This window comes from Pinus tabuliformis, chromosome J (assembly GCF_031772625.1).
Source record: "Pinus tabuliformis cultivar Carrire ecotype Pingquan chromosome J, CPIR1, whole genome shotgun sequence".
NCBI lineage: Eukaryota > Viridiplantae > Streptophyta > Pinopsida > Pinales > Pinaceae > Pinus > Pinus tabuliformis.
In genome coordinates this window covers 1,144,440,249-1,144,462,332 of record NC_142295.1, presented here as the reverse complement: position 1 = coordinate 1,144,462,332, position 22,084 = coordinate 1,144,440,249, and the positions used below count along the sequence as shown (strand labels likewise).

Genomic DNA, 22,084 nt, shown 5'->3' with positions numbered 1-22,084 from the left:
TGGAAAGTGCAACTCGAAAAGAAGGAAAAATAGAGGAAACATATACAAGCAACATAGAAATTTGGATGTCGCTTCCAAAACGCATAAATTTTGAAGCCCTATATCTCTAAAATTGAAGTCATCACCATCATGGTTGACAAATGCACTAGATCCAATATACAACAATTCTCAAAAGTGGCAGTGAACATCGATGAGTCCAGATGGAACTTTAGATGATGTCCCTTAACCACCATCATATTCATGCTAATGCAAACACTGTATAAGCAGTCAAACTACCTTGTGCTCAAATTTGTAGCTGGTGACACTTACTTGTGAGTGAAATCATGTAGAAGTCTCATATAATACACCTACGGTGGGGGGATTGAATAATTATATATTTGAGATGCATTTATTTGTTTAAATGTGAATGCATATGATATCTTGGAACACTCCTTCTATATGTAAAGTTTAACATTAGCATCTTTTGTCAGTATTTTTGGGTTACAATTTCACATAATATTATCACTGCATTAAAAAACCATAAAAAAAAAAATAAAAAAAAAATTGTATTCACTTACTTTAGTGTTAGGTTGTTAGGTAAATAATAATAGATTCAAGCACATGGTGTTGGTGGCCTTTCCTACTATACACGTGGTATTATATGCAGTTAAGTCCTTTTAATAGATTAGTGATTCTTTATTGTATTGTTCTAGAGTTGGAAAAGAAAAAGGCTCACTTGGATGGGTCTAGGGTGTTGAATAAGTTTACAGCACATGATATTAGTGGCATCCCCTACTAAACATGTGGTATTACATTCATTTAAAACTTTTAAAAAGATTAAGGTTTCTTCATTGTGGTGTGCTATAGTTGAACAAGAAAAACATTATCTTGGATGGGTTTAGTGTGTTGTATGGGTTCATTGTGTTTAAGTCAAAATACAATTAACCACTTCGCATTTTCCACTGTAAATCATGTTGCCCATGGCTTGTGTGTTTTGTTTCTATGTATGGTTCATTCACATTTGTTTTTCTTGTATTTTTATCTTTAATTAGTATTATGAAGCGAATGAAGGGTCAAAGAGTTGAAGCTGCTACTTGGTGAAGAAGGTATTATAGTGTTTGGTCAAGTTGTGAGAGGGATCAAGAAAGTGCATGGAAAACCCACTTGGAGATGAAATTAGATAACTAGTTTTATACGAAAATGAAAAGGAAAAGACCATAACCAGCATACACAGAAACTAGATCATGATGTTTGTTGTGATGAACTGGCATAATGAGAGCACTTGGTGTGAGTTAGTGTGAACACCAGAGGATGACAACTTAAGTTTTAGGAGATAAACACCCAAAAAAAGGATACTTTGAAACTTTTATAAACTACAAGTATATGAGCATAAAACCATAAGACTTGGTTAGGCATGCACACCCATGTTGGTAAAGTCTAGATGCACCACCAAATAAAGATGGAGGACGGTGCAACTAATTCATTAGATATACAATCTTATTAAGTGTACTAGTGTGGTAGAGAGGCGCTCTTATAGTCTGGTAGAGATGTGGTAATGTAATGTCAGTTTAACATTTTTGACTGGGTCAAATTGCATTAAACGAAAACTAAAACTAAAATAATCTAAAAATAAAATTAATAATTATAATTATGCCCAAAGGGTTTTCTATTGTGAGGTTTATCCTCATGACACTCTTTATATTCATCATCACTAAGAGAATCTTGACCAAGTCTCCCTCCGTTTAACAGTGCAATCCCCTCAGTTTAACACCTCCACCATCTGTTAAGGGTCGACGTTTAACACCTCCACCATCTGTTAAGGGTCGACGTTCCTTTGCACAATAATGTGCAAATACTACTTATAATTATAATTAATAATTAAATTAATTTAGATACCTTTTAACTTTAGATTTATTAATCCTTCTTTAAACGATAATGTATAAATATTACTTATAATTATAATTAATAATTAAATTAATTTATATTCCTTTTAATTTTGGATTTACAAAACCGGTAATACAAACTTTTTTTAATTTTTTTTTTTTAAATAAAAAAAATGTGATGCATCTTAAAAAAATAATAAGCTCAAGATTAAAATGAATATATGCTAGTGAAATTAGTCGCATACCCTCTTTTATCTACTGGGCTAAATCATGAGGCTATAAAAACTAATATTCGTTCGATTAATTTTATAGCAACCTCCGAAGAAAAAGGGCTCAAAATACCAATCGTACGATAACATGTTATACACAACTGTCACTGAAAACTTCTGAAATCTAGAATATACGCGATAAAATTGTGCCGTCCTCATTTTCAATTCCTAAAGCAATAACCCGAGTAATACGCGATGTGCATGCGGCGTTGCTCCAACTGAGTGGTGTTGCGATCTGTCACGATGGCACTCAACGTTCCTTGGCGCGGAAGGATAAAACGTTGACAGCGACTGCCAACAGGCGCGTCCATGAATCCAGAATCTTTTCACTTTAAAGCTGTGGAGGAGTAGCTCAATACATGCATTCGGATCAATCTTGCTCCCTACCTCTGTGCAGGAACGACAGAATTTACCGAAAGGTTTCGTTTAGTGTTTTATGTTTTCTAATCTTCCGGGGTGCTATGGAAAAGCGTCATGGACGTGGAAGAGATGCGTTATGGAGCAAGATTTTACAAAGAAAATGTCTGAGCCGCCTGGTGGGCCGGAGGAGAATTCAAATCTCGATTAACGCCTCGGTTCGAATTCGATCAGTGAAATTTGCCATGGATCTGTCACTGGCCATGGCATCGAGTGGTCGAAAGGCGTGGAGCCGAGCAATCGTTGGAAAATACCTTTCCAGACCGCAGAAACCCCGCCGCCAACTGCGAGTACTTAAATCCAGATGGAATGTCCACGGAACAAGGAGATTGGCGTCTGCCGAAACCAGACCGAGCAGAACGGGGCTGAAATCGGCTTCCAAGGCGGGGTGTAATTGCGAGGTAGAGGCAGGACGTACCGTAGCTTCTCGTATGCAAACCATAAGGTTGCTCGTTCCGGGTAGCCGTGGACTGGACACACCGGATCTTCTAAAGGAGACCGCAGATTACATCTCGGCCCTCAAGAAGCTGGTTCAGGCCATGCAGCTACTTGCAGACTGCTGCTCAAATTTGACCGCTCATTCTACTTGTGAGATCTAGTTTCGACTTTCAACATACGCCTGCTATGTTTAGGAATAAGGTTGCCTCATGCTGCATAACAAGGCAGGTGATTATATATATATGACGAACTGAAAATATTATATCGTGAACTGAATTCAGATTTTGAGACTAATCTTAACGTGTTCACAAGGGGACAAGCTATCTGCTATCTGTTAATCTTATGTGCCTCTGTCTTTAAGAATTCTATCTAGTGTTGCCAGCGTCACCGGTAATAAATTTATAAAACGTAATTATATAACGTCTGATATCTGTATCACCGACTTATTATGAGATTTCTGTATTCGGTACCTTTTGTTTTTGAGATTGTGCGTCCTAACTGTTAAAATTGATAGTAGAATTGACAGTTCCATGGAGTAAGATGGCCAATTGATGGAATCAGGTTGTAGAATCAGAGTTTTGGTACTTCGGCTCACAGGCACAGATATATGCTCTACTGGGTGCTGCTAATATTGAATCTTTCATGTGTTTTCGAAAGCCCTTTCTAATGCTAACTTCCTGGAACCGACATATGGGAATGGCTTTTTCGTTTAAAATAATAGTTTCGTCTGAAAGAAAATGTAAGCATTCAGGTTTGAGTGCAGATTTTCGTTTAAATGTGATGGTCTACAGTATGCACATATAAAAGATTAGTTTAATATTTCAGTCGGTTCGATGAACGGCATCAAAATCACTAGAGCTCATGATGCTGTGTGGTTTCAATGAGTTTTATTATTCAAATCGCAAGGACATGTAAAAACAAAAAATATTTAAAATTTTATTGATATGATATTGATACGATATTTTTATGTAAATTAATATTTTAATTTTTCCCCAAAAACATCCTATAATTATAGCAATATCATTCTTACGAGCTAGTATTTTTAATTTATGTGCGTTGTTTAAATGGTGAACCCAAGATAGGGTTTCCTTAGGTTTTTATTGAGATTGATTCAGGTTTGAGGCATTTTTTGGCTAACCAGCCATATATTGTGTCTTAAATGCTGGCTTATCTATGTATATGGTGCACGTCAGTGAGATGGCATAAATAACTCTGGCGGGCGACCACGGAGACCTTTCCGGCAGCCGGTGCGGGACCCTTGCCTTCCGGTGACATACGCGGGACCCACCAACCGCGGGCCCGCCCTGTCTCGAACTTGCTGTTGTCGATATGGAGATATGTGTTGCCATCATCCTGCGTCCATATCAAACCATCGGAGCCATCCATGCATCATTCATTTTGAATTTGTAATTGGGCGTGCTTGAATTTCGAAATTTCTGCCATGCATCATTCATTTTGAATTTGTAATTGGGCGCGCTTGGATTTCGAAATTTCTGTCTTTCAGCGTCCTATACTCTTATGGAATTTGTAATCCCTTCAGCTTCTTCTTCTCTTATTTTGCACTTTACTCTGCAATCTTCTTGCTACCATTAATGGGTTTTATGTTAGTTTCCACTGCATGACTCGTAATTTTTTCTTTGCAGCCTCAGATCCTCAGAGATTATGAGAGTTTAGGTAATAGACAAAAGCAAATTGGGGGAGTTTTCAGGCTTTTGGTGCTCAGTTTGGGATTCTCCAGACCCAATTCTAATAGGAGCGTGGACACAACCCTTGGCAGAAGAATTCTGGAGCTTAACACAGCGTCAGTACCTGTTGATTTATCTAAAGGTATTCGCACTCCGTATAAATTTTATTGTTAAATGGCACTTCGCTGCAGTTAGATAATTGCAGCGAGGTCTTCAGGGGACGTTGCAGAGGAAGTACCTCGTAGTAATGGCTTAGATAAATCGGCCATGAAAGGACTGCGTACTGTTGTCTATGCCAGAACACAGTCCTATCAAAACCATGACTGCGCTTCCCTGTAATTACAGGCAAAGCGTTGCAGCCCAAAACGCCTGCCTGCGTAGAGATAATGATCATGAAACAATCTATCTGACAGAAACAAGCCAGAACGCCTGGTTGCCTAGAGATAATGCTCATCAGAAAATCAATAAAGCCAGATGGTAGAAAACAGAGAAGAATCGCTGGACTGAGAACATCATTTTTCCAAATTTGTGATCCCAAGGAACGATTCATGATTACAATTTAGGTGATTGAGATAATTTTGTAACATATTGTTAGAACTCGTGTATTTTAGAATAATATATTCTGTTAGATGCACTGTACAAATATTCAGAGGACTATAACTCCATTTTTGTTGAGCAACTTATTTTTGTTGATATTAGCAAAAACAAATTTTGGCGAAGATTTCCCTCAAGCCTTCTCGTCTCAACTGAGCAATCTGTTTGAGTGTCGACTGAGAAATCTGTTTGAGTGGTTCATATTAGTGCCATTGAGATTTTTGGTTCTACCGCTGTCACGATCTATGTTATGAGCCCAAATTTGTTTAATAGGCATCTGTTTAATTTTGTTGTAATTATCTCTGTCTTTTTATGTTTATTCTTTTCATATTTTTATGTTTATTCTGGAACAGATCTGGGTTTATGGACTGTGACATTATTTCCATAATATGTTGCTGTGACATTATTTGGATGGGATGTTGGATATGCATACCCAGATGATTTGTATGACGGAATACTGGGCAAATATTGTGTATATGCTGAAATTTAATTATAGGGTATAATATATCTTTTTTAGTACTGGGAAAAAAAATATTATACAAAATGACATCACAGTAATAGTTGCATATACTTATATATTTAAGTCCAAGACATACCAATGGTTGCAAATTGTCACTGTATATTTTAATCTATGATTTTGTTTTTTTTATCACAGTAATAGTTACATATAGTTATATATTTAAATCCAAGACATACAAATGGTTGCAGATTGTCACGGTATGTTTTAATTTATGATTGTGTTAATATATGAATTTGGTATTTTTCTACAGGTTTGGTATAATTGTGTTTATGATTATGTTTATTTTATCAGTTTAGTAATTTTCTACCAATTTAGTATGAAAATTGATAGAGATGTTTTTAGAATAAATTTATGATTGTGTTAATATATGAGTTTGGTATTTTTCTACAGGTTTGGTATAATTGTGTTTATGATTATGTTTATTTTATCAGTTTAGTAATTTTCTACCAATTTAGTATGAAAATTGATAGAGATGTTTTTAGAATATTTGAGTATTGTAATATGTATAAAATTTGATAGAGATTTAGTAATTTGATATTTTTTTATTTGTATAATAGGAATGGCTTAAAGATTTTTCAATGGGTTTGAATTTATTTATGTATTTGGAAACTTATTTTAATCAACAACAAATTAAAATCTTGTCTAAAATTGTATCACTTGATTTCTACCACACAAAAAAAACTAAAATATCTGTTAGTAACATTAAGCCAATTAAAATTCACATAATTATATCTATATGTATGCTTTTAGAATATATGTTTTTAATCATCAAACTACACTTATTCTTTAAGGTAAACATTGATTTTATGATTATTTTATACTTTCAAAAATATGTTTTGAGACTTATTTTCCACTTCTAAATAAATGCCTAGTTATCTTTATGTTTTTGATAGAGTGGTAATGGGAATTGTTTTCACTGTCTTTATGTACTTAAATTAAATATAGTTATGAGTTTCAATTGGAAGAGAACTTAATTTGAATTTTGTTGTCTAATTTCACAATAGCCATGGTGGTTCATTCATTTGATCATTGACATTAGAAGTGTTAGATTGAGCCATGTTTTAACCATTAAATCAGAAGTACTATATTGAGCCATGTTAATCATTACTGTTTATCATCTAGTTAATGATAACCATAGTGTTGTGGGAACAAAAATCATAGTAGTATCATGTTAGTTGACTTTATATGCATGGTAGTATTACTATGCTTGTGGTGAATTTATTTAGAGTTATGTAGTTGATGAACTCAACCTTGAGGTATTAGGAATGAACACATAATTGAAACCAAATCAAAGAATAAATGTTAGAAGAAACTAATCTTATTTAGTAAATAAAATTGCAAACAATCCAACTGAATTTTGATGAGTTGCACTATTTATTTTCATTGATGATATAATTTGTCTATTGGTTTGTACATCTTGCATCTAGCATCAATGTTGATTTGGTTGGGAGTCCATATTAATATTATAGTCACAAAACTAAGAACTCGAAGAAAAACTAGAATACAAGTTTCTATATATGCTATGCCATGTCATTCATGCAAAGAGAATAGGAGCCTTGGAATTCATGCAAAGATTTCTACATAATTCCTTAAATAGGCACAATATTTAATTTTTGTAGAAGATCCAAGTTGGTGAGGTGTGAGGGCCATAAGTACCACATTCACAAGTCATACCAATCAAAGTATTTGAATCTTTGACCTTGATAAAGTTGTTAGTACTCAAGAAGAAAGCAAAGTCAATGTGGAAGAGAGAGGGACTGGAAGATACACTGGCCATCAATGCAAAGATTAAAGAGGAGAATCGACACTTGAAGGAGAAGCTGCATATGTTTGAATCAAGGTTAGCATAGCTATAAAAGAATTTTTAGACCTACGCAATTTTTTTCTATTACTAGAGAATTGTTTTATTGGATAACAATGCTCTATCACCCCTATTCTAGTGGATTGGAACAAGAGTAGAGTCCATTTTATGCAACTAGGAGAGAAGGTGATTCAAACAAACAAGATTCATACAATTGCATACAAAATAGTTCATACATAAATGCGTAAGGTAAATAACCTACATTGCTAAAGTAACCAGAATAGTTGAACTACAATAACAACATATGCATGAAAACATGTTGCCTTTGTTATATGTATTAAGTGAAAGTTCCATCCATACATACACCATTGAAAGCCACTAGACTCCATAGTGAAACATTACAGTCAATACCGTCTGCTCCTCCATAGAGATGTACTCGCTCTATGATGTAGAGAAGCCAAGGCTTGTCACAATACTCTCCAAGCCTCCTCTAAGCAATGCCTAGCCAAAATATTGGCTCCCAAAAGCTTGTACTATGAGTTATGAGGTTATATATATAAAAAAAGGTGGGGTGACCCTTGACATTCCCCTTTGACTCTTGGACTACCCTCATGAGTTTTCACATTACATAGTGATTGTTCACATTCCACTAGTGAGTTCACCCTGATATCTTGGGCTACGTCTCCTTGAGCTCTAATCAACTCGATTAGGCTCTCTGGGATTATGGCTTCAATTCTTTGACAAGTGCTACACTTAACTCCATTAGTTTACAACTGAATCAATGGGCTTAAAATGCCATTTTACCCCTGGTTGTCCTAGACCTGTCTGCAGAACATGGAATGCTTTCATCATGGTTCTTTTGTTCAAGTAGTGAATTTTTATTTAAAACCAAATAACATGCTTTTTGATTAATACATATGGACCATATGATGGATCTTGAGTTGCTACCTTCAAAATCATAGGTTGTTTTGGTACAATTCCTCCATATTTCTTCTTGATCACATCGACCTTCTATGGAAAACCTTAATCAATACAAATAGTTTTTCTTTAATAGTTTGAAACATGTGTCTACAAAAGACTATAACAATTTTGTAAATAAATTTGAATTTCTATGTGAATTAATATCTACCCTTCAATAAAACTATAGATATTTGCAATCTAGAAATTGAACCAATGATAACATCAACTACAGCTCTTCTTGAGAAAATTGGTTGTGTTTGTCTTTTGATTGTTGAGTCACCTATGTATTATATCATTCATGATCCTTGAAACTATTCAAAAGATCACATTGCTCTTTACCACTAATTTCCTTGGTGTCTGCCATGTTCTTGTTTTAATCCAATGGATTATGCTTAAGAAACCATTCAACAAAATTTAAACCATTTTATCTTGAAAATCAAACAAGTGTGGTCCATAATAACCACAATGAAAATACTGTTTTTTTACATCAAAACACCACACCTAACCTTGGTCTTAAAATAATGGCCCCAAAATTTATATAACCTACTCATCTATCTGACTAGTAAAAACATGAAAGAGTTATTGTCAATTTCACATTTTAGATAAGAAACATAGGGATAAATTTGACAAAAAAAGTTGGATGAAGAAAAAACATGCATGTGGAAATTGCACAAAGTGACCTTTTTGGTCCCATGAGAATTTAGACATTGACAAGTCGGAATTATTTTATTACATCCATCGATTCCTTTCCAAGAAAAATTTGGTTGTGCTTTCTCAAGTACAAGTCATTAGCTCCGAAGTCAAACCCATATATTTATACATCATAAAATCAAACAAATATTTGCTCAAAACATGCATAATATCAAAACCCTTGCCAAAACATTTTGAAGCTAAAAAGATATGGAATTTGACAATTTACAATCAGTGAATCATTTGTCCCATGTGAACCCATAAAAATGTACATTGGCTTAGGGCTGTGTCAACTTACTTTGTGTGTGTTGTAAATACTCAGTTCATCACCTAGTAATGGAAACAAAGATATAGAAATATATAAATAAAGAAAAGTATGTGCTTCCTTCCTAGGCAACGAGAAGTCGATGAAGAAGTGCTTGTGATATATTATATATTAGGAAGGACGAAAAATTAAATACTTTATAAAGCACATTGAGATTGGCCTCTAAACAAGTACTTATATGAAAGGTGTTTTACAACTTTAAAATATGAGGATTGACAATAAACAAGGAAAAAATATATATATATAACATGAAGATCTAAATGGTTTAAAGTTTATATAGCTTGTTTAATTTTTCCTCTAAGAAAGTGAGAAACCATATGAAAAATGTTTTAAAACCAAGTATTTACAACACACACATAGTAAGCTGAGACAACCCTGAGGAGTTTTTTATACAAATTTTATTATAACCATTCCCTCCATCCAATTGATACCGCGGAGCCTTCTGAAGACAAAATCTATCCACCTTGTTAAAAATAGTTAAGTGAAATTTGTCCTTCACTATGTTTGGAAACACTAACTTCACTCACTTGTGAAAGTTTAGGCCTCAAAAAAACATGTCACTAGTTGGCTTCTTCCTAGTAAGCATTACCAATAACAAAATGCCATAGCTATAAATATCTACTTTGGTACACATGCTCTCACTTAACACATATTTTGCATTGAAGTCAATATTCATCTAGTTTTACTTGACCAATGTGTACAAAAATTGTTGATGAGAAATAACAAGAAAATTTAATGTTCTAAAATGTCATACTTGAGAGAATTTATCCCATGGACCCTTTCAAAGAAAATGTTGAAGTGAGTTAGTAGGGGTTTCATTAATTAATTTTTCAATACCAAAATCCATCATATGGTCCATATGTAGTAATCAAAAAGCATGTTATTTGGTTTTAAATAAAAATGCACTACTTGAACAAAAGAACCATGATGAAAGCATTCCATGTTCTGCAGACAGGTCTAGGATAGCCAGGGGTAAAATGGCATTTTAAGCCCATTGATTCAGTTGTAAACTAATGGAGTTAAGTGTAGCACTTTTCAAAGAATTGAAGCCATAATCCCAGAGAGCCTAATCGAGTTGATTAGAGCTCAAGGAGACGTAGCCCAAGATATCAGGGTGAACTCACTAGTGGAATGTGAACAATCACTATGTAATGTGAAAATTCATGAGGGTAGTCCAAGAGTCAAAGGGGAATGTCAAGGGTCACCCCACCTTTTTTTATATATATAACCTCATAACTCATAGTACAAGCTTTTGGGAGCCAATATTTTGGCTAGGAATTGCTTAGAGGAGGCTTGGAGAGTATTGTGACAAGCCTTGGCTTCTCTACATCGTAGAGCGAGTACATCTCTATGGAGGAGCAGACGGTATTGACTGTAATGTTCCACTATGGGGTCTAGTGGCTTTCAATGGTGTATGTATGGATGGAACTTTCACTTAATACATATAACAAAGGCAACATGTTTTCATGCATATGTTGTTATTGTAGTTCAACTATTCTGGTTACTTTAGCAATGTATGTTATTTACCTTACGCATTTGTGTATGAACTATTTTGTATGCAATTGTATGAATCTTGTTTGTTTGAATCACCTTCTCTCCTAGTTGCATAAGATGGACTCTACTCTTGTTCCAATCCACTAGAATAGGGGTGACAGAGCATTGTTATCCAATAAAACGATTCTCTAGTAATAGAAAAAAATTGCATAGGTCTAAAAATTCTTTTATAGCTATGCTAACCTTTATTCAAACATATGCACCTTCTCCTTCAAGTGTCGATTCTCCTCTTTAATCTCTGCATTGATGGCCAGTGTATCTTCCAATCCCTCTCTCTTCCACATTGACTTTGCTTTCTCCTTGAGTACTAACAGCTTTATCAAGGTCAAAGATTCAAATACTTTGATTGGTAGGACTTGTGAATGTGGTACTTATGGCCCTCACACCTCACCAACTTGGATCTTCTACAAAAATTAAATATTGTGCCTATTTAAGGAATTATGTAGAAATCTTTGCATGAATTCCAAGGCTCCTATTCTCTTTGCATGAATGACATGGCATAGCATATATAGAAACTTGTATTCTAGTTTTTCTTCGAGTTCTTAGTTTTGTGACTATAATATTAATATGGACTCCCAACCAAATCAACATTGATGCTAGATGCAAGATGTACAAACCAATAGACAAATTCTATCATCAATGAAAATAAATAGTGCAACTCATCAAAATTCAGTTGGATTGTTTGCAATTTTATTTACTAAATAAGATTAGTTTCTTCTAACATTTATTCTTTGATTTGGTTTCAATTATGTGTTCATTCCTAGTACCTCAAGGTTGAGTTCATCAACTACATAACTCTAAATAAATTCACCACAAGCATAGTAATACTACCATGCATATAAAGTCAACTAACATGATACTACTATGATTTTTGTTCCCACAACACTATGGTTATCATTAACTAGATGATAAACAGTAATGATTAACATGGCTCAATATAGTACTTCTCATTTAATGGTTAAAACATGGCTCAATCTAACACTTCTAATGTCAATGATCAAATGAATGAACCACCATGGCTATTGTGAAATTAGACAACAAAATTCAAATTAAGTTCTCTTCCAATTGAAACTCATAACTATATTTAATTTAAGTACATAGAGACAGTGAAAACAATTCCCATTACCACTCTATCAAAAACATAAAGATAACTAGGCATTTATTTAGAAGTGGAAAATAAGTCTCAAAACATATTTTTGAAAGTATAAAATAATCATAAAATCAATCTTTACCTTAAAGAATAAGTGTAGTTTGATGATTAAAAACATATATCCTAAAAGCATACATATAGATATAATTATGTGAATTTTAATTGGCTTAATGTTACTAACAGATATTTTAGTTTTTTTTTGTGTGGTAGAAATCAAGTGATACAATTCTAGACAAGATTTTAATTTGTTGTTGATTAAAATAAGTTTCCAAATACATAAATAAATTCAAACCCATTGAAAAATCTTTAAGCCATTCCTATTATACAAATAAAAAAATATCAAATTACTAAATCTCTATCAAATTTTATACATATTACAATACTCAAATATTCTAAAAACATCTCTATCAATTTTCATACTAAATTGGTAGAAAATTACTAAACCGATAAAATAAACATAATCATAAACACAATTATACCAAACCTGTAGAAAAATACTAAACTCATATATTAACACAATCATAAATTTATTCTAAAAACATCTCTATCAATTTTCATACTAAATTGGTAGAAAATTACTAAACTGATAAAATAAACATAATCATAAACACAATTATACCAAACCTGTAGAAAAATACCAAATTCATATATTAACACAATCATAAATTAAAACATACCGTGACAATCTGCAACCATTTGTATGTCTTGGATTTAAATATATAACTATATGTAACTATTACTGTGATAAAAAAAACACAATCATAGATTAAAATATACCGTGACAATTTGCAACCATTGGTATGTCTTGGACTTAAATATATAAGTATATGCAACTATTACTGTGATGTCATTTTGTATAATATTTTTTTTCCGAGTACTAAAAAAGATATATTATACCCTATAATTAAATTTCAGCATATACACAATATTTGCCCAGTATTCCGTCATACAAATCATCTGGGTATGCATATCCAACATCCCATCCAAATAATGTCACAGCAACATATTATGGAAATAATGTCACAGTCCATAAACCCAGATCTGTTCCAGAATAAACATAAAAATATGAAAAGAATAAACATAAAAAGACAGAGATAATTACAGCAAAATTAAACAGATGCCTATTAAACAAATTTGGGCTCATAACATAGATCGTGATAGCGGTAGAACCAAAAATCTCAATAGCACTAATATGAACCATTCAAACAGATTTCTCAGTCGACACTCAAACAGATTGCTCAGTTGAGACGAGAAGGCTTGAGGGAAATCTTCGCCAAAATTTGTTTTTGCTAATATCAACAAAAATAAGTTGCTCAACAAAAATGGAGTTATAGTCCTCTGAATATTTGTACAGTGCATCTAACAGAGTATATTATTCTAAAATACACGAGTTCTAACAATATGTTACAAAATTATCTCAATCACCTAAATTGTAATCATGAATCGTTCCTTGGGATCACAAATTTGGAAAAATGATGTTCTCAGTCCAGCGATTCTTCTCTGTTTTCTACCATCTGGCTTTATTGATTTTCTGATGAGCATTATCTCTAGGCAAGCAGGCGTTCTGGCTTGTTTCTGTCAGATCGATTGTTTCATGATCATTATCTCTACGCAGGCAGGCGTTTTGGGCTGCAATGCTTTGCCTGTAATTACAAGGAAGCGCAGTCATGGTTTTGATAGGACTGTGTTCTGGCATAGACAACAGTACGCAGTCCTTTCATGGCCGATTTATCTAAGCCATTACTGTGAGGCACTTCCTCTGCAACGTCCCCTGAAGACCTCGCTGCAATCATCTGACTGCAGCGAAGTGCCATTTAACAATAAAATTTATACAGAGTGCGAATACCTTTAGATAAATCAACAGGTACTGACGCTGTGTTAAGCTCCAGAATTCTTCTGCCAAGGGTTGTGTCCGCGCTCCTATTAGAATTGGGTCTGGAGAATCCCAAACTGAGCACCAAAAGCCTGAAAACTCCCCCCATTTGCTTTTGTCTATTACCTAAACTCTCATAATCTCTGAGGATCCAAGGCTGCAAAGAAAAAATTACGAGTCATGCAGTGGAAACTAACATAAAACCCATTAATGGCAGCAAGAAGATTGCAGAGTAAAGGGCAAAATAAGAGAAGAAGAAGCTGAAGGGATTACAAATTCCATAAGAGTATAGGACACTGAAAGACAGAAATTTCAAAATCCAAGCGCGCCCAATTACAAATTCAAAATGAATGATGCATGGCAGAAATTTCGAAATTCAAGTGCGCCCAATTACAAATTCAAAATGAATGATGCATGGATGGCTCCGATGGTTTGATATGGACGCAGGATGATGGCAACGCATATCTCCATATCGACAACAGCAAGTTCGAGACGGGGCGGGCCCGCGGTTGGTGGGTCCCGCGTATGTCACCGGAAGGCAAGGGTCCCGTACCGGCTGCCGGAAAGGTCTCCGTGGTCGCCCGCCGGAGTTATGTATGCCATCCCACTGATGTGCACCACATACATAGATGGGCCAGCATTTAAGACACAATATATGGCTGGTTAGCCCTTGCCTTTTTTGGCTACATAGAATTCTTACAATGGTCGGTAGAAATGTACTTTTAATTGATATTTCGATATATTTATTGTGTTTAATTCGAGTATTAAAAGAAACTAATTTATTTAAATTTTAGATTTTTTTTTTTAAATAATCATTTATATAAATTATTTAAATTTTTATAATAACATTTTTCGAATAAAAATCACATAAAAGATATTTTCAATAACTTCAATTTTTTTACATAATTAATAGTAAATATTTTATAATTGTCAATTGTAAAACATATATATATATATATATATATATATATATATATATATATATATATATATATATATATATATATATATATATATTCAAAATCTTACTAGTCACTCACCTTTCCCTATTAATATCTCCTCGCTCCTCGCATACTCTCTTTCCCTGCCCTCCGTCTCGTATCCCCATCTCATTAAATTATCTTTTATCAACCCCTCCTCTTCATGCTTCTCATCCTCATTATTTCCCTTAGCCCTTTTTATTCCTTAAATTCCTTCTAGTAGAACCTCCCTATCAATTCATTATTCTTTAGTATTATAAACCCTTAATTAATATAATTAATATCTTATTATTTTATCATTAATTTCATTAATTATATTATTAATAGAAATAAGTGCAACCTTTGTAGTGCTCAGGATCTCATAATTTCCAACAATCTAAAGAAGTGGCCTAGTTCTAGCTAGATGACCTGCATCCATGGGCTTGGTAGCAACCTGGTAGACTATGGTATTTCTGATCTCCCTTTATACAACGAAATAATAAATTTTAACATCTTAAATGACCATGAGCCTGACTTTGATCATAGGCCTTTACTTATAACTCTGAATTTTGCCACGCATAGAGATCCCATAAAAGATAATCCTTAGAGACGAACGAACGTAATCTCTCATAGAAATAAAAACGATCTCTTCCTAAATGAATTAAAAATTAATTTTCCCTTAATCTAGTATAGACAATATAGAAGACCTCTATCATAATTTTACTACAACCCTCTCATGTTCTATTAACAACTTCTCAATTGAAGTTTCAAGTAATAAAAGAAATAACAAAACCAATCAGGTTATGACAAAGATTGTAAAAGTGCGAGAAGTGAAATTAAGGAAGTTGTTGATGAATCTCTTAAAATTGGCAAGATAAAAATATACAAAGGCCTAACTAAAAAGAAAAAGATGTCATATATTCGTAAAAGACAAGAGAATCTCTTACACTTTTCCAAGGTATCTCCTAAGAAATTCTGGAGGAAGATTCTAACAAGGAAAAATAAAAGATAATAATAAAATTTCTTTACACGACTGGATAACTATCATAAAAAGATATATGAATCTCCCATGGATAAGTTTGAAACCCTGCTCACAACGAAAGAAGTTTTCTTATTAGAAGACATTTATTTTTGGGTTAAACACCTCGCAAAGGGTAAAGCTAAGGACATTGAAGGTTACCGGGCAGAAATCTTAAAAGTTGGAGGTCCTGTCCTCATCCCTCACATCCACATGATTTTCGATCATGTGGTCAACAAAGGGTTCCCTAAACCATGGACTCAGAGCCTCATTATCCCTATTTTATGTGGGGATGCAAATAACTCCTCTAATTATCAGACAATTATGATCAACCCTCTCTTAGCCAAGTTATATGGTATTATTTTGGAAAAGAAGTTGAGAATATGGCTTGAAAGTGAAGGTAAGTGGGCTAAAGGCCAAGCTGATTTTAGAAGGCAAGACTCAACAATGTACCACCTCATTACAATTAGGGTCATTGTGGGGGAATGTCACAATGATAAATCCAATCTCTTTTGTTGGTTTGTGGACTTTAGAAAGGATTCTGATATGATTCCTAGAAACAACTTATGGAATAGATTAGAAGAGCTAAGGATTCCTTTCGAGTTGAGAGCTGTCGCTATAAAGTTATACGAGGATGTTATTACCAAGTTAAAGAGCAATGAGGGGTGGTCAAAAGATATTATGTGTAATATCGGAGTTAAACAAGGTTGCCCCCTGTCCCCTACCCTATTTGACATTTACATCGACAAACTAGAAGGTTGTTTAGAGGAAGCAGGTTGTGCTCACACGATCTTAGCTGGGATAGTCATCATCCTTTTTCTCTATGCTGACGATATTATTCTTCTCGCAAGGTGCCCATCGGATCTTGATAAGCAACTTTGACTTCTTAAGGATTTTTGCTCTACCATGGGTATGATTGTTAACCCTCAGAAAACAAAAGTTATGATTATCAAATCCAAGAAGGATACTTACACTAATTTTATGTATAACAATAGTAGCTTGGAGTAAGTGTCTTCTTACAAGTACCTAGGAATTGATAAGACCAAATAATTGTAAAATGACAAACCTCGTAATGTGGGATAGAAAGAAGTTCTTCTATGAAACTTTAGTCACTCGTGTTATCTGATATGGATGTGAGGTTTGGGGTTGCAGTATCTCTAGAGAATCCTAGAGAAAGATTGAGCAAACCCAAAAGCGTTTTATAACGTATAACCTCAAAATTAAAAGAAATACACCCTATCCTATTTTACTTATAGAATTGGGTCTTTCCCCTATTGAGAGCCTAGCTATGACTAGGCTTCTGTTGTACAAGAACAAACTCAATAACATCGGAGACCATAGACTTCCTAGGATACCTTTAAATTCCAGCCAAAACCACATAACACTCAAACGAGGTTCGTAAAAAGACACCAGGGCCTGGTTAAACCATTGGGAGATCATCTTGCAAAACATTAAAAACATTAAAAATATTGTTACCTCTAAGTTCAAAGAAAAAATGTGAGGTGAAAAAGATTTAGAAGCCAAAAGAAAACTAAGATATTATAATGAGGTCATGAACCCCACTCTAGAAGATCAAAAGTATCTCTCTGTTTTAACTAGTGCAAAGAAGAAAATTAATATAGCCAAGATTAGAACAAACTATCATGAGCTCCATAGTGAAGCAGGTGGTTGGGCAGTTCCTAAAACACCATGGATGGAAAGGATCTGCCATCTTTGTGAGAATATGAACATTGAGGATGAAAACCACTTCCTCTTAGAGTGCCCCCCGTAAAACCACATTAGATCTCAGTTTCATAATCTTTGTTGCAATACTGATCTTCCTAGCCTTTTACGATGTCAAAATTATAGTCAGCATGGTAGGGTTCTCTACAAGTGTTTTGAGTATAGGAATAAAATCTTAAATCAAACTCAATAATTCATTTCTTTAGGTCTGATAAGCCAATGTTTGGTCTAAGTGAAAGTTAACCACCACCATCATCATCAAATTTAATTTAATTTAAATTTAATTTGAAATTAATTAAAATAAAATCTATTATATATAATTTATATATATTATCATTATCTTTTACTTAATAGTTATTTTAATACAAATTTAAAATAAAACTTCAAATTATAATGAAAAATAATTTAAATAAATATTTATTTAGAACATAATGAAATTAATTATAATAAAAATTTGTATATATTCATTACCTTTGTATAATAGTTATTTTAAATCTTCCAAAATAAACTTTAAAATATAATGAAACCAATTAAAATATAAATTAATCTCAATTAAATTTTTATTATCACTAAACTTTATCTTAATAAATAAATCTTTGTATTATTGAGTTATTCTTTTTATTGAATTTGGAGGAAAGCAAAAATGCCTATAATATCTCATTAATTATGTTTCATTAATTATATTAATCATTACTAAGATATTAAAAAAATAACAAAAAGTTCAGGAAACAAAGCATATTTTTCCAATAACCTTTATTTTATTTCATGTTTTTTTCTTGAAATGCTGGTCGGCTTTCTTTTTGAACATTTTCTCTATTAAATTATACTAAGTTAAGCTATTACTATACACAAATGGACTTAAGTTTATATTTATGTTTATATTTATCTAATTACGAAATTCAAACATATATTTTATTCCCATTTATTTAATTATTTAATCTCAATTAAATTTTTATTATCACTAAACTTTATCTTAATAAATAAATCTTTGTATTATTGAGTTATTCTTTTTATTGAATTTGGAGGAAAGCAAAAATGCCTATAATATCTCATTAATTATGTTTCATTAATTATATTAATCATTACTAAGATATTAAAAAAATAACAAAAAGTTCAGGAAACAAAGCATATTTTTCCAATAACCTTTATTTTATTTCATGTTTTTTTCTTGAAATGCTGGTCGGCTTTCTTTTTGAACATTTTCTCTATTAAATTATACTAAGTTAAGCTATTACTATACACAAATGGACTTAAGTTTATATTTATGTTTATATTTATCTAATTACGAAATTCAAACATATATTTTATTCCCATTTATTTAATTATTTAATTGACATATATTTCATTCCCTTTTATTTAATTGACCGACGAATTGAATATAGGTTAGTTTTGTGGCGTGGCTCCACATATTAGAATGTAAAGGATTACATAATCTCAATCCTGAAATTCCGTATTTAACCTGATTCACTGATCATTTCCAAATAAAGTTTAGTTTTAATTTAGTTTTGTGATCACACATTAAAATTTGAGTGATCACATGATTCGCAAAACCGACATTCCCTATATAAATGTGATTGTCAATTTCCGTGATTATCGCATCACATTTCGAAATAAAATTTTTATAGGTTTTATGTTTACAGAAATCCAAAAATTCTCCACCACAAAATATTGTTCACCATTATCAAATTCAGTAAATGCTCCACGCTATTCCAAAGCTTATATGACATTTGGTGGACAAAAAAAAGTAGTCCATCGGCAAAGATTATGTTTGTACTCTGCCCGATTCCAAAATACAGTAATAAAGATGCCATTTCGACATCATTAAAACATTGAAAAAATATAAAATGATTTTTTTTTAAAGTTTACTTCTAATCCATGAAATAATATTAAAATAAACATATTTTATAAATGTTTTAGGAAACAAATTTCAGTGACGTCTGCCTTGTGATTCCCTTGGAATGCAAAAAATGAAATAAGAGATTCACCGGTAACTAATTGAATTTTCTTTGACGTTACAACACGGGCATCCAGTAATTTTGTTACGTAGAATTTATTGTACATTCAATTATATTTTATGTAGTGTGTACAGTCCATCATTTTATGGAAGAAAGACACGTCGCGCGATTCTATGCACGGCATATGTCTTTGTCCATCGCATTAACCGGACGAGACAATCACGTTACCGGCGATCGCCAGAGGGAACAACCTATAAATCGATAGCCATGACTTTTTCTTGGTGTCTATCAGTGATTGATTCTGATGTGAATTCCGCACATTCTCTTTCCAGCGAGTGGTTGCGTCGATTTATCTTTATCAAAAAAAGTTTGACAAACATAAACAATAGAATTGACAGTTGGACAACACCGATTATTTCGGTACAGTGACATGACCATCATTATTATTCTCTATAATGAATACACAATATACAGATATTTGTACGTGCCATTCAGCTACAATCTACACGTTCTGGTCAGTTTTTTTCTATAAATATTGTTCCTGACTGCATTACCATTCATGTATTATTTATCGCGAAGGTAATTTTCAATTTTCCGAGACCAAACATTGTCATATGGGAAAAAACTTATGTGCAGAAACAGTAGCATCTCAACCAGTTTATCTGTAAATGGAAAGTAAATTAAGCCATGCTTATTTCAAAAAACTGGATTATGAATACGTCCCGTCACTACAAGAATCGTTAACAATTTGTTCATCCACAAACTACAAATGCATATGAAATTATGAGAAATACGGATGATGATTCGTTTTCGCGATGAAATATATATACATATATAGATTATACTTTTCGAACTCAATATTTTGTGTGTTCCTTCTAATAGTTGGAAATTTTTATATACTAACGTAATCCATTTCAACTAAAAATTTATGGTGTGTTGAGTGGGATTAAATTTTTATAATTTTTTTTTTTAAATTTAGATTTATTTTATATATATCATAAATTTAGAGTTAATCTGATTGCCATAAATTATACATTTTATTAATTTATTATAATTTTATGTTGATTGTTGTATTAGTTTTAGGTTCAACATATAAGGAATTATATACATGTTATTAAAATGTTTTAATCATTATGTGTGAGAATCCCTATAGGTTATATAAATTTCTTAAATTTAGATACTTATACATGGGTTGAAGATCTTTTTTTGAATTTCCTTTTATAATGAATTGTAAACTATGATCTCTGTGTTCTGTTTCAAACAAAGAGAAGAGGGAGGGAAAGTGGTTCATTTCATAATCACCTCATATGATAGAGTTAGGATCAATCTTAACACGTTGATTCCGTCTACAATACAACAAGAATGCCCACTATTTAACAATTTATTAGAAATCCAAGACAACCAAGAGAGAATAGAAAAATATATCCTCCTCTTCGTGTATGTTCTAAGGTGTATGTGTATGTGGAAGGGTGTATGTGTTTCGATTAGAAACTAAAACACATTAGACACCTATACATGCATGGTAAATATGACATTAATATGGATCGATGTATATTATTAATAACCAAGTTGGATCTTAACCCCAACCCTATTAGATTCAAGAGGGATTAAACTTTTTGTACAATCAAAATTATATAAATGGAATATTTCTTCACATTTTAAAGTTTTCTTAGTGCAGTGCAGGATTACCATTTTATTACATTCATAAAAATCTGCCTTGTTGGAATTCTGCACTTTAATGATTTTGCTAATTAATATTTTTCTATAGAATAGTGTAAATTGAAAGCTACCAGTATATTTTTGTCATCGCTACTCTATCAATGAATTAAATTGAAAATGATAACTTCTCTGCATATCTAAATCAAATGTTTAAATCATACTTAAATTAATATGAAAAAAAAATACTCACATTGAGAAAAAACTATTAACATTGTCAAATGTATGCCTATTCAACCATTTGGCAAGTGTTTTGGCCACTTGATATGCTTTACAAATTCCCTATGGTTAGCAAAAAAAAAGATTATTCACATTGAAGAAAACTATTCACATTGTCAAATGTATGCCTATTTAACCATTTGGCAAGTGTTTTGGCCACTTGATATGCTTTAAAAATTCCCTTGGCCTAAGTGGTTGCTTATGCGTTGCAAATTCCTTTGGCCACTTTACTACCTTAGTGGTTGCGTATGTGTTACGAATTAGGTCATCTTTTCATTGCTAGGTGGTCAGCTTTTTAATTGGTGAATGTTTAATATATGTTAGTGGTTATATAGGAGATCTCATGGATCATTATGG

General features: G+C 32.7%; 1 protein-coding gene across 1 annotated transcript; it reads left to right on the top strand.

Annotated features, from left to right (window-relative positions):
- The first annotated feature begins 2,452 nt into the window (after positions 1-2,452).
- Positions 2,453-3,361, top strand: LOC149231137 (transcription factor IBH1-like). Its single transcript, XM_089376203.1, has one exon. It carries the CDS (start codon positions 2,491-2,493, stop codon positions 3,145-3,147), a length of 657 nt encoding a protein of 218 aa, XP_089232329.1. The 5' UTR covers positions 2,453-2,490; the 3' UTR covers positions 3,148-3,361.
- Positions 3,362-22,084: the final 18,723 nt, after the last annotated feature.

Bases quoted from the DNA above. Each gene is read 5' to 3' on its own strand.
- LOC149231137 (XM_089376203.1), top strand. From the start codon at position 2,491: ATGCATTCGGATCAATCTTGCTCCCTACCTCTGTGCAGGAACGACAGA.